The 14,164-nt window shown below is 43.4% G+C and overlaps 1 protein-coding gene across 1 annotated transcript in view; it reads left to right on the top strand.

Moving 5' to 3' along the window:
* The window catches only part of LOC133448911 (uncharacterized), a 79,687-nt gene that overhangs the window by 18,464 nt on the left and 47,059 nt on the right, over positions 1 to 14,164 (top strand). The window contains exons 5-6 of the mRNA XM_061727892.1: positions 512 to 523; positions 2,863 to 2,871. Of these exons, the coding sequence (XP_061583876.1) occupies positions 512 to 523; positions 2,863 to 2,871 (21 nt within the window). The remainder of the gene's footprint in view (positions 1 to 511; positions 524 to 2,862; positions 2,872 to 14,164) is intronic.

Here is a 14,164-nt window from a genome sequence, read left to right as displayed (position 1 = left end):
GCTCCGCTTGTGTTTTCTCCTCGTCGATAAAGGAGGAAAACTGAGTGCTGGAGCCGCGTGAGACGCCGCCGTGAGCAGAGAGGACGGTGGACTCGTGTCTCCGGGGGTCCAGCTCATGTCCAGCTCGGATGTCTCTGCGGTTTGTCCCGGGAGACTTCAGACGTCCCCGAGTGGCCGCGCTGCTCGACACATTTCCTCTCTTATTTTTGTTTTAAAATGTCGTGAAATACGTTGAGCGCGAAGTAAATATGTTGTCAAAGAGACAAAAGGAAAGCCCCCATTTATGAAGCCACGAGCCCCGTCTGGTGGTCGTTATTTCTTTATAAAGGGGAGATAATGTTGCAGCATCAAACACACTGATGGAGGTCCATTCCTGTCAGACTTCCTGGGGGAGACTGTCAGCTCCAAGATTGAATCAATTGCTAAGCTTTTCTTCATGGAGAAAAGATGAACATGATTCCTGTCTGAAATCTTAAATGTAAATAAATGAATAAACACTCCGCTGATATAGTGAGATAGTCGTGTATTCGGCCAACATTGCGGTCTCTGCAATATCTGAAACGTGGCTCAACAGTGAAAAGCGAATGGACTTTGAAATGAATGAAATTATATTTAAAAACAGAAAAACAAAAGTGGAGTTGGTGTGGCCCTTTTTTTGCACAAGACTATCAATTATAAGATTATAGTATTCAACTGTGGGGATTACAATGTTGATCTCCTAAACCCAAAAACATAGAATGACAGAAGAGTTTAATATTACTATGTAGTACAGCATAAGCCTGTATCCTAAAATCACCAGACACGCCTGCATTAAATTGTACAACCTTAATTGACAAAATATTCACAAATGTCCCAGAGAACCGTTTAACTAGTGGAATATTAATAAATGACATAACAGTGTTCACTATCTATGATTGCAACTATGAGAAAGTTGATGAAAATACCAGACCATAGACAGTTTAGGACAGATGACTCCTTGATGCCTCTAAAAGCCAAATTGATTATATAAGATTGAGGATAATTATATAGAAACAAATTACGTTAATGCAGCATATGAAGACTTTTGAGAATATTTAAATCATTATATGATAAAAATTGTCCATTTAAGGAAGATACGAGGAAAAACGGGCAAAAAAAAGAACAGTGGTTCTGGAAAGGATTACAAAATGCATGTAAAAAAAAAACTAACCTTTTAGGGAATTTATAAAACATCGAAGAACTGAACCAGAAAAGCCATAGTAAAAATATAAAAATAAGTTAACTAATATTATAAAAGCATGTAAAAATGAATATTAATATAAATTATTGGATACAAATTAAAACATTATTAAAGCTACATGTACCATGTAAATAGCGTTATCAGAAACTGATAAATTAATTATTTTGTGAATGTTGGACCAAACTTATCAGAATAAATACCTGTGTCAGAAATAGCAACTCATTTAAATTACATTAAGAGTAATAGTAGTTCAATGTATTTTAATCTGATACAAGAAAAATAAATCATTGATAGTGTTTATTGCCAAAACAATATGGATCCAGATCAAACCAGTATCACAGACCGTAAGAAATTAGCTATATTCATAGACCTAAAGAAAGCTTTCTTTAGGTCAATGAATAATGGCATTTTAATAAAACAATGGGAACGTTATGGTACGTACTTTAATTCACGGCGTAAAACTATAGAACAAGCTAAAGAAGGAGCTAAAACAATGTCACAATTTAACACAATTTGAAAGGATCAGGTAATTTTCACAAAATATAGAAATATTGGTGGGTGAAAGTACAAATGTGTAAATGTAAACTGAGGTATGCTCAATGTGTGTAAATAAATAGGTGCATAGGTGGATTTATGTATCTAGATGTGTGTGGTGAGTTCACAGCAAAGACAGAAAAAAAAATTCCAAAATGGAAAATTGACTAACCTTAACTTTGATGTATGTCCAGGGCCTTTACGTTCATTCGTTTATCCTTTGCCGAAAAATATATGAAAGACTTCTAATTTTGTCAGAAGCAACACTTGTCAGTTTTTGAAGGTCAACTTTCAGGCCAATGTATGTGAGTTTATATGATATAGTAAGTATTGAATGAATGAAAAAAATGTATTGGTCACCACCAAGCATGAACACTATGGCCCTTTTCCACTAGTATCTACTCAGCTCGGTTCTACCCGCCACGCCCCCGCCTTGCGCTTTTCCACTACGGGCTGAGGCGGGTGGAGCCGTGCGCAAGCAGATACTTTTTCTGTAACCAGTCTGCCGAGGTTCTCACCAGGCTGAGCCGGCCCTGGATCTGACGTCATCACCCTCCACGCCACTGATGGTCGGGGGGCGGGGCCGTCATCACCCACCACGCCACTGATTGGTCGGGGGTCCGGGCCGTCATCACCCTCCACGCCACTGATTGGTCGGGGGTCCGGGCCGTCATCACCCTCCACGCCACTGATTGGTCGGGGGGGCGGGGCTGTCAGACGTTTGAATCAGGAAGCGGGAGTCAGCGCGAGAGCGACTCGCAGGAATTTTATTATACAGCGCAAACGTCTGTTTCATGATCCAACTCTGAGGGTCAGATGTTCATAAACCTGGGGGCTGACGAGAGAATTAAAAAGGGATGTAGACGGGCGATAAGGAACAATCAGATCCACAGGCGCTCTGTTTTTTTCTCAGCCGCTCGCGGCTCCAGCTGATTTCTCATCTGCGCCGTCACGAACAAAGGTGTTGCGCAATCGAGTACGTCACAGCAGCATCACCCCAACCTGCCCACTTCTCACCTGGCTGTGGAAAAACAAACGGGGACAAAACGGGTGGAGCCGGGACGAGGAGTGACGAGCCGAGTCGGGCTGAGGAGGTACTAGTGGAAAAGCGCCATGAGGTCAAAGACCAAAGGGTCAGGGTTGAAGCCTCGGCTTGTGAATGCCCCCCCTTCTTACATTTCAAAATGTCTTTAGTCTGACATGTTTGATATATTTTTCTTGTATGAAATACAACAAATGAATAATAGCTAACAACAAAAAACATGCACATTTACATGCATACCTACCTACTTATGACGTACCTCCACATATATCCATACATGCACATACATACGGGTCATTTCAGAATTCCGGGTACATTTCACGTCTCATAGAAAAACCTTTTGTTATCTCCCCCCAAAAAAATCTTTACTGGATCAGTTTTAAATAATATTGCTAATTATATTGAACTTTAATCAATAATAATGCTTGATGTGTATTTTAGGAACAATTTATACATAAAATATTAATTAAATGATTCCCACCCCACCCATTATTGACTGTCTTCAGCTCATGATTCACACATTCAACTTGAATTAACATGAAATAATTCAGTATAATTTGCAGGTTTTGTGTGCTTACTCTATTAATAGTTATAAAGTCAGTTGCACATAGTATTTATGTTCTGCATTACATGGGATTTCAACATTAAAAATATATATTTTTTATCTGTCTCTATGATCTGGTCAACTCTGTTATCTCTGTTATAAAACCACATAAAAAACCCTATAGCATTTAAATAAAAACATGTGACCTGCACCCAGTGATGTCACTTTCTCTTGCAGAAAACATTTGGAGGGAGTTATGGTATGTTTTATTTCTTCTCTCATTAATTTGTACAAAATGTTGAGAATACACCAAGAGTAGATTAATTATATGTCAAATCTGTTATTGTGATATTATAGTGAATCTCTCATTCAATTTTTAAAAACAACCAAAAAACAAAAACAAAAAACAAAGTGAACCTGAACCTGAAGGGGCAGCAATAACCACCATGGGCTCTTTAGCCTAACTTGATTGGATTGGACTCTTTGGCTGATTGGTTAGTGTGCTTGTCTGTGGTCTGTGGAAGCTAAATTCAACTCCTGGCTGTCCCTGAATTTGCCACAATATGATGCACATCAGTCTAGAAATATTTTGAAAGCTATTTTATCCAGCTCAGTGTTGTTATTGTTCAAGTTCATGAAATATATGCAATTCAGATTAATTAAAAATTGTGTTTTTACTTTTAAAAATGGATGAATTTATATGATGACCATTAGACAAAAACATTTTGAAAGCCATTATCAGTAATGCAGGAGATTAATGTTCAAGTTCAAGAGACATCAGAGGTCACGAGAGATCAGCAATTCAGATGTATTAGTTAGAATGAAATGTTTTTAATAATAATAATTACTTGGATTTATATAGCGCCCTTCAAGGCACCCAGAGCGCTTTACAGAGATCATTATTCATTCATACACATTCTCTCTGGTGGTGGTAGCTACATTTGTAGCCACAGCTGCCCTGGGGCAGACTGACGGAAGCGTGGCTGCCATATCGCGCCTAACGGCCCCTCCGACCACCACCAACATTCATACACATTCACACACATTTACATTTAAAATAGTTTTCAAAGTTGCAGAGTCAGGCAAATATGTTACTGTTTTTGGTCTTTCAAGTATGGGTAGTCAACTCTGTTATTCATGTCAACTCTGTTACATCAGCGTCAACTCTGTTTGTTTAAGGTTTTGTTTCAAACAATGATCATTAAATATATTTAGTTAACAAATTGATCAGAAGCTGTGTCATATCTAACATTCTCACTACATGAAATTTCAAAGCATTTCATTCATTTTTAAAGCTATATTTAGAGAAAATGCAAACCATCTTGGCTACTTTTCAGTTAAATGTGTTAATGTTTTTACTCCAGAAAAAAGAGTTTCTATCTTACAAAATTTAAAGTTGAATTAATGGATGTAAAGACAAAAGTTCTCCTAGGGAAGACAAAACAAGGTTTTTAAATTGTATTACATTTGAGTACTATATATATATTTGACCCAATTTGTCTGCAACAGAGTTGACCGATTTTTCTGTTAGTACACTGATTTTCAGATTAAATATTTTAACTTTTACAGGTTTAAGATTACCCGCAATTCTGAAATGGGCCATATATACAAGCACATTACATATCCACATACATATGTACAACACATGCATACACTTACATGCATGTATCTGCACACACGTAAAAAAAAAGATTTAAATGTTTATCTAAATAATACTCAATGTATCCATCCTTTTGTTTCCTTTCTTTGACATAATTCAATTACACGGGAACAAGTCTGTACTTATCCATCATCATGTCTTTATACCTTTTTTAAAAATACACATTTTTGCTATATTTCAGCAAAATATTATATTTATTAAAAAGCATCAAAGTGTATACTTAATAAAGTATTAAAATAAAGAGGTATACGAACTCTTAGGGTTAAGTGGGTGGCCCTGAAAAGGGCCTTTGTTTGGCGTTTGGTTGGTTTAACCCCCGAATCCGTACAGGGTGCGTCCCTGTCTCTTGAGCGCGTACACCACATCCATGGCGGTCACCGTCTTCCTCTTTGCGTGCTCGGTGTAGGTGACGGCATCACGGATCACGTTCTCCAGGAAGACCTTCAGCACACCGCGGGTCTCCTCGTAGATCAGACCGGAGATACGCTTCACCCCCCCGCGGCGAGCCAGACGGCGGATGGCGGGTTTGGTGATTCCCTGGATGTTGTCACGGAGGACTTTACGGTGACGCTTAGCGCCTCCTTTACCGAGACCTTTTCCTCCTTTTCCTCGTCCGCTCATGTTGAATATGAAGTTAGTCAACAACTGAACTGGAACTACGTTGACCACGTTATTTAGCTCCTCTCTGAGGACGTGTTTGAAGACAGGGGCGGGCCTAATATTCTTCTCCTCATTAAGGGATGCTGATACCAGATCGTTCTGTGTGTTATAGCGCCACCTACTGGGACACAATAGTTAGTAACTTCATGTCTTTTTAGATCCTGATATGGCTGCGTTCAACAAATATAATGTTGGTTTATTGGTTATTATCTGGTACATTTGACGTTTGGAGTGGTCTTTCAAATGAACCAGTAAATTATTTTTATTAAGTTTCCACCATTTAATTTCGAAAATCTATATCAATTTCCCATGAAGGAATAATTTATAGGAGGTATCATCAAGCTTTTGTCTTCTGGGTCTACTAAATTAAAACCACCCAGGACTCCCAACCTGAACACCTTAATTTGAAACTGACCTTCATGTGGAATGAACTATGGCAATACAGAAATCATACATTTGTAAAACAAAAGTATGAAATTGAAAATATATAAGAGATAAAACAAGAACTTACAATGTAGAAAATGTAGGAAAAATAAAGAAAAAAAAAACAAATAAACAAATCTATGCACCTAGGTGAACATCAAGTAATTTTATATATAGCCTATATTACTTGATCAATTGTATTTCTATCATTATTTTTGAGCAATGTTAAAAGTTGGCCCAAATGTTATATATAATGTTATAAAAATAAAAGAAAATACCTCTATGGAAACCGAGAGAGTATTTTTTTTTTTTTCTGTTTATGTAGCGGTTCCCGCTAAATTTCCGCTGGCAGATGTATTGATAATCCTCTGGAAACATTGAAAATATTATTCAAAAATCAGCAACGCAGTTGTACAGTTTCCCTAGTGGAAAAGCAAGTACCTGCACAACATAAAAAATGGCTCCTACAGGATGTTAAATGTTTTAATGTCTCAAATACTTATGTATTATTTTGAAGCCCATTGCAATAAAAGTTTCATAACAACATAAATGTTTTATGATAAATGATATGAATTACATGAATTAAATACAATATTTGTTATTTATTTATTGATATTAACGATCAGAAGCTTATCATATAAATTGCTTCAGCTCTCATTGTGTCGGACAAAAATAAAACTATGTTTAAACCTTCTTCCTTGTGTTGTTTTCTCAGATGTAAATCACTTTGGATAAAAGCGTCTGCTAAATGACAGAAGTAGTAGTGAACCAGTGATGGAAAAAACTTTGTATGCATTTTGTTCTAATTACTTACGTTGGTAAATGAAATAATTACTGTAACTGCGAGAAGGAACTATCCGTTATTTAGACATGCTGGAGAATTCATGTTGGAGAAAGTGCTCGCCATAATTAATAACGTGAGGGGAAGTGGGTGTCTTCCTAGAGAATGGAAACACACTGTAATAATTCAAATTGTGAAACCTGGAAAGCAGCCAGATAAGCCCAGTTCTTACAGACCCATTGCCCTGACCTCTGTGCTATGCAAAATGATGGAACGCATGAGAACAGATAGACTTGTGGAGAATAAAGTAATTACTTTGTGTCATTTCAGAGTGGATTTAGGCAGGGACGCTCAACAATGGATGTTGTTTTAAGTTTAGATATTGACGTAAAGAAAGCCATTGCAAATAAGGAGGCAGTAGTGGCAGTATTCCTGGATATTGAAAAAGCATATGATATGCTGTGGAAGGAGGGTTTACAGATTGCACTTTATGATGCTGGAATCAGAGGAAGGATGTTTAATTGGATCAAGAATTTTCTATGTAATAGGTCAGTTAAGGTGAGGGTTGGGAGTGAGTTATCTGAGGAGCTTGAGGTGGAGAATGGAACCCCTCAAGGAAGTGTGATTAGTCCAGTCCTTTTTAACATCTTAGTCAATGGCATGTTCAGTAGAGTGAGAGAAGAGTTTGGTTGTTCGTTATTTGCGGATGATGGGGCCATCTGGAAGCGAGGGAGGAACCTATCTTATGTTTTCAGTCAAATCCAAGGAGCTCTGGAGAAAGTGATTGAGTGGGCCAATGATTGGGGCTTTAAGATATAAATAGATAAAACTAAATATATGGTATTTGGATACAAAAATATATTGCCAATACAACATCTGCAAATATACAACCAGACTCTTGAAAAAATAAAAACCTTCAAGTTCCTTGGAGTGTGGCTGGATGAAAGACTGACTTGGAAAACTCATACTGAGAAGGTTTCTTTGAAGTGTGAGAAAATAATAAATGTTCTAAGGTGTGTGGCAGGATCTGACTGGGGGGCTGATAGAGAATCGCTACTAATGATATAGACGAATCCGGCGAAACCCGGAAGTCGAGCGGGCCGCCATTACTGCGGTGGCGGCTCCGCTCCTCCGCTCCAGCCCATAGACATATATACGTATGGATCTATTACTCCGCTCCCTGCCAGGCTCTCTTAATGTATTTGTATCATCGGAAAACTCCTGTCCCGTCACGTGCATTTGTTTTGATAGTGAATGAAGACGGGACGGACTGTCAAAACCACTTTTCTGTTTCACCAAGTGAACAGACGGAACGCAAAAAAAAGATGTTAAACTGCTGGAAAGGAACTGGAATTTACCTGGATACCTTAAACAAGGAAGCCAGGGAGCGGTATATGGAGAAAATAATGATTATTAACGGTTTGATCCATATGAAATCACTAGTGGAGCTCCGATGAGGATTTACTGCCGCAGTTCTGCAGAACCACCGTCTTACTACCTTGTTTAGTGTTTGACAGCTGCTTTGGTAGATGTTTGACTCGCCATGTGTTTCAATAAATTAGTATAATAGTACAACATACAGTACATCTTTTTTATTACTCTTACTTCTCTTTTCTTTTTTTTTATGCTGAAGAGGCTCCGAGACATGAGCAATATTTTTGTTTTCCTCGTGAGATTATTTTTTTCTTCTGCAGCTACAAATAGAGTTAATATTTTTTCCTCAACAAACTAGTTTTATCTGCAGATTGGGGTTATGTATGTATGTATTCTGTATCATCCGGAGCTGATGTAGCAGGACAGTCCTCGGTCCTGTGACGTCACTTTTAGTGACGGTATAAAAGGGGAGTTGCATACCTGTCTTTCTCTTGCTCCCGGAGGCTGGGCTTCATTGTCACCTGACGTCCGTCGCTTCCGCCCCTGGGTGGTAGGTGAGCTGCGGCTGCACTTCTCTCCACGATTCTCCCATTTAGTGCTAATTATAGTTATTTTGTGTAGTAGAGGCTCTCTTGGGTGTTGCTGCTGGCTGCATGCTGCTTATGCTGCTCACCGTTCTGTGCGCCACTCACTGTTTACTGCCGGTTGCGCATGGGCTGCGCTTACACCTCTCTCCATGCCGTATTGGCCAGGACTGCCTGATCGGTATGTGTTCAGTGACAATGGGTCTCTCCTCCAGCCACTTGTAGGTTCTTACGTTATGTTTGTTTATTATAGGTTGAAGATGTCCATGTAGCCACCGCTAAACCCCTGCTGCTTTGCCTTCTTTTGGAGCTGCTTTGTCTTGCCGGAGCACCGTGTCGCTTCGGAGCTCCGTGACGTCAGACGCCGCTGGGGCTGCTGAATGACTGCTTGCTCGAGCTAACCACCGCTGTCACGGCTGACCTGGCCCGTGTTCACTCTGCCTGGCTGACTGCTGGCTGGCTGGGCGTATTGCTGCTCCGCACGCTGTTTGCTGTTGAGCCACATTTTAGTGTCTGTGTGTGTGCGCGTGTGTATGTGAGAGAAAACAGTGTGGGACTTGGTTTATTAGTTGTTGTTTTGTGTGTTTGTTGGTTCTGTTTATTTAGGTATTTGTGATTTTGTATATTTTGAGTGGCCAGCAAGTGATTGTTGAGCCTAATTACGTTAATTTAAGTCTATTAATTTCCTTTTTGTGTTAATTTGTGTTAATTTGTTCCCTAACTGTCCTCTGATTTCCTCCCTCTCAGGTGCTGAGCTGACGGTGGTGGATTGGTGTCCGGTGGTGGTGCCCCTGTCTTTTGTTGTGTGCTGTGTTTAAGTCATTCACTTTATTTATTTTATTGCACGTGTGGTGTTTTAAGTATCCCCTCTTAGTTGACCCATCCACACCAGAAAGTCTCAGCCCTGATTGGTCCCCTTTTAAATCTCCCCTTGTGAATGATTTCCTTTACTAGATCATTTTTAAAACGAAACAATTGAATAAAAACAAACCTATTTTTGTATAAATTGAAGCACCGTCTCTGCCTCCCTTTGTGATGAACCTGAGTGCTTTTTGTCTTCTGAAATAGCTTACTTTAATTTCCCTGGGTGAAACTCCCAGGGTGGCGTTGTTTGGCAACAGTACAAATCGTTTAAAATCCAACTCTGACTAAAAACTACCTCTTCGTGCCGCCACAATCTGGCGTTGTTGGCAGGATTCAATCTGAGAGCAGAGACGTGTGTTCTATTTTTTGGTTTGTTTTTCCTTTAGAAAAAGAAGAAAAAAAAACTGTGGCTGTGTTTTTGTTTTGGTGTCTGACTTGTACTTTTTCTTTTTCTTTCAAGGCAAAGCAGCAGCTGGTTTGGTGGACCTGCAACTCCACTTCCCCTTTCCCCTGGTTTCACCTTCACGGTAGGGAAAGTCGTTACAATGGAGGAGGAGTTGCAGGAGCTAAGAGAGTTAATAGCTCAACTGAGAACAGATAATGACAGGCTAAGACAGGAACAGGTTATGGCTGTGCCCGGCCCTAGTATTGCACCCCCAGTCTCTCCCCCACTGCTGCACCCCCTGCTGTCAGTGCTCCCCCGACAGAGAGACTGATTTTTGTGCCACGGGACAGGAGGTGTCCCACCTTTAGGGGAAAGTCAGGCATAGGGTTGGCAGAGTGGCTGGAGGAGGTGCAAGCCTGTATGAGAGCACGTCATTTGTCCACATCCGATCAGGCTTTCTTCCTATTCGACCACTTAGAGGGGGAGGCACGTGAGGAAATAAAATACCGTCCCAGTGAGGAACGTTCAGACCCGGCTAAGATCATTGAAGCATTACAAGAGTTATATGGGTGCGCAGAGTCATATGTAGCGTTACAAGAGGCCTTTTTCTCTCGACGGCAGCACGAGGGAGAGACTCTATTAGAGTTTTCACTTGCGTTGATGAGCCTCATGACATCCGTGAAGCAGCGTGCACCCAGCGGCATACCCAACGCAGAGGTTTTGTTACGTGACCAGTTTGTAGAGCACGTACTGGATGGGTCGCTTCGTCGGGAGTTGAAGCAGTTTGTGCGCAGGCAGCCTACCTCTACCTTGCTGGAGGCTAGAGGTGAGGCGATCAGGTGGGAACGAGAGGGCTTACCTGGAGGTGTTAGGGGTCGTAGTCATTCCGTCCCCTCTGTCTTTGGTGCTCAGTGTGTGGTCCAGGGCAGGCCTCAAGTCCAAGCGGGTAGATCAAACTGTCGCTGGTCGTTGGTCAGAGGAGTGTCGTCGTAGCTTTGACGAATTGAAAGCTCGCCTGGTGTCTGCACCTGTCTTGGCGTACGCCGATTTCACCCTTCCATTCATCCTGGAGGTGGACGCCAGCTATGGTGGTCTTGGAGCTGTGCTGTCACAGGAACAGGATGGGAAGGTTCGGCCTATAGCCTATGCCAGCCGTGGCTTGAGGCCCACTGAGCGCAACATGCGTAATTACAGTTCCATGAAGTTGGAATTTCTAGCGCTCAAGTGGGCGATGACCGAAAAATTTCGGGAGTACTTGTTGGGTCACAAATGCGTTGTTTATACCGACAACAACCCATTGAGTCACCTGTCGTCTGCCAAGCTGGGGGCTACCGAACAGCGCTGGGCAGCCCAGCTTGCCTCCTTTGATTTTGAGCTGAAGTACCGTTCTGGCCGGAGCAATCAGAATGCTGACGCCCTGTCTCGCCAGCATGCTCCCGAGACGCAGGACATGCAAGCCCTGGTCCGTGGCGCAGTGCTCCCTCAGCCCTTGCAGCAGGCCTTGCAGGTGGACAAGGTAAATGCTGTCCAAGCCACTGTGGCAGCCTTGCCCCACCATCCCCCATCTGACATTGCCACACTCCAGCAAACTGATCCTGTCATCCAGGAAGCTTTGGCTTTCTGGGTACGTAAACAACGTCCCAATACACATGAGCGGAAACAACTGTCTCGGTCGGCCTTGGTGTTGTTGCAGCAGTGGGACCGGTTGGTCGAAAGGGATGGCCTTCTGTACCGCCAGGTTTTCCGGCCAGATGGGGCCGAGGTTATCTTGCAGCTGTTGTTGCCTGCAGCGTTAAAAACAGAGGTGCTCACAGAAGTTCACCAGGGTCATGGCCACCAAGGGGTAGAGAGAACCTTGGAGCTTTTGCGCCAGCGGTGTTATTGGCCCAGCATGTCTGCTGATGTGGCACAGTGGTGTCAGGCCTGTGAAAGGTGCCAGGTGGCCAAGATGAGTCGACCAGCGGCTCGCACGTTTATGGGACACTTGTTGGCCTCTCGGCCCAATGAGATCCTTGCCATGGACTTTACGGTTTTGGAGCCAAGCCGTAATGGTATGGAGAACGTTCTGGTAATGACTGATGTCTTTACTAAGTACACATGGGCGGTCCCCACTCGTGATCAGAGGGCGACTACTGTTGCTCAAGTCTTGGTTGCTGAGTGGTTCTCTAGATTTGGTGTCCCTGCTCGCATCCACTCAGACCAGGGACGGTGTTTTGAGGGGTCTCTTATTCAGCAGTTGTGTGTGTTGTATGGCATCAAAAAGACTCGCACCACGCCGTACCATCCTTCTGGGAACGGGCAATGCGAGCGGTTCAATAGAACACTTCACGATCTTCTGCGTACATTGCCCGTGTCTCGAAAGCATGATTGGAGCTCCTGTCTCCCCCAGGTCTTGTATGCTTACAACACCACCCCACACCAGGCAACCGGTGAGTCTCCTTTCCTGTTGATGTTCGGCCAAGAGCCGAGACTTCCAGTCGATTTCCTGCTCGGCCGGGTAGGGGATCCTGTTGGTGGCTATGTCCATGAGTGGGTTGAGGAACATCAAGTCCGCTTGCAAGTGGCGTTCGAGGGCGCCCGGGATCGGTTGAAGGCTGCGGCGGAGCGCCGTAAAAACAACCATGATCAACATGTTCGAGAAGTTCGTTTGGAGGAGGGCCAGTTGGTATGGTTACGGCACCTTGGTGTACGGGGAAGACACAAAATCCAAGATCAGTGGGCTTCAGTAATGTATCTCGTCTTGAGGGCACCAAGGGAAGGGGGGTCAGTCTACACCATTGCGCCGAGGGATGATCTGACCAAAGTCAGACAGGTTCATCGCTCATTGCTGAAGGCCGTGGTTGGGGTCAATCCTCCACCTTCCACTGCGGTTTCTCCCCCACCTCCCCCTGAACAACTGCAGGCAGAGGACGAACGTTTTTTTGATGGTGATTGGTTGGTCGTGAGGTCAGCGAACCCATGGCCTACAACTGCCCAGGCTGAAGCTGTGGCCCACACCATCCCTCGCTGGCCAGACCCAGTCCCGTCTGAGCCATCTTTGTTGGTAGAACCTGTTCCGATGGTCCCAGGTCCCTCTGCCCCTCCCCCTGTCGGTGGAGAACATGTCCGGCGGACCGCTAGATCAACCGCAGGCCACCATTCCAATGTCTACCATCTCCCTCGGCCGGTAGGAGCCGCTGACCACGGACGTAGTATTCCTCCTGCCCCTGTGTCGAATGCTGTTGCTGCGCTATTTAGGCCATGGAGTTAAGTTTGTTTTTTTGTCTTGTTCAATCGTCGGGACGACGATTTAATTGCGGGGGGCAGATTGTAGCAGGACAGTCCTCGGTCCTGTGACGTCACTTTTAGTGACGGTATAAAAGGGGAGTTGCATACCTGTCTTTCTCTTGCTCCCGGAGGCTGGGCTTCATTGTCACCTGACGTCCGTCGCTTCCGCCCCTGGGTGGTAGGTGAGCTGCGGCTGCACTTCTCTCCACGATTCTCCCATTTAGTGCTAATTATAGTTATTTTGTGTAGTAGAGGCTCTCTTGGGTGTTGCTGCTGGCTGCATGCTGCTTATGCTGCTCACCGTTCTGTGCGCCACTCACTGTTTACTGCCGGTTGCGCATGGGCTGCGCTTACACCTCTCTCCATGCCGTATTGGCCAGGACTGCCTGATCGGTATGTGTTCAGTGACAATGGGTCTCTCCTCCAGCCACTTGTAGGTTCTTACGTTATGTTTGTTTATTATAGGTTGAAGATGTCCATGTAGCCACCGCTAAACCCCTGCTGCTTTGCCTTCTTTTGGAGCTGCTTTGTCTTGCCGGAGCACCGTGTCGCTTCGGAGCTCCGTGACGTCAGACGCCGCTGGGGCTGCTGAATGACTGCTTGCTCGAGCTAACCACCGCTGTCACGGCTGACCTGGCCCGTGTTCACTCTGCCTGGCTGACTGCTGGCTGGCTGGGCGTATTGCTGCTCCGCACGCTGTTTGCTGTTGAGCCACATTTTAGTGTCTGTGTGTGTGCGCGTGTGTATGTGAGAGAAAACAGTGTGGGACTTGGTTTATTAGTTGTTGTTTTGTGTGTTTGTTGGTTCTGTTTATTTAGGTATTTGTG

This window comes from Cololabis saira, chromosome 1 (assembly GCF_033807715.1).
Source record: "Cololabis saira isolate AMF1-May2022 chromosome 1, fColSai1.1, whole genome shotgun sequence".
Taxonomy (NCBI): domain Eukaryota; kingdom Metazoa; phylum Chordata; class Actinopteri; order Beloniformes; family Belonidae; genus Cololabis; species Cololabis saira.
The sequence above is the reverse complement of the archived record's forward strand: the minus strand, read 5'-3'. Positions and strand labels throughout refer to the sequence as shown.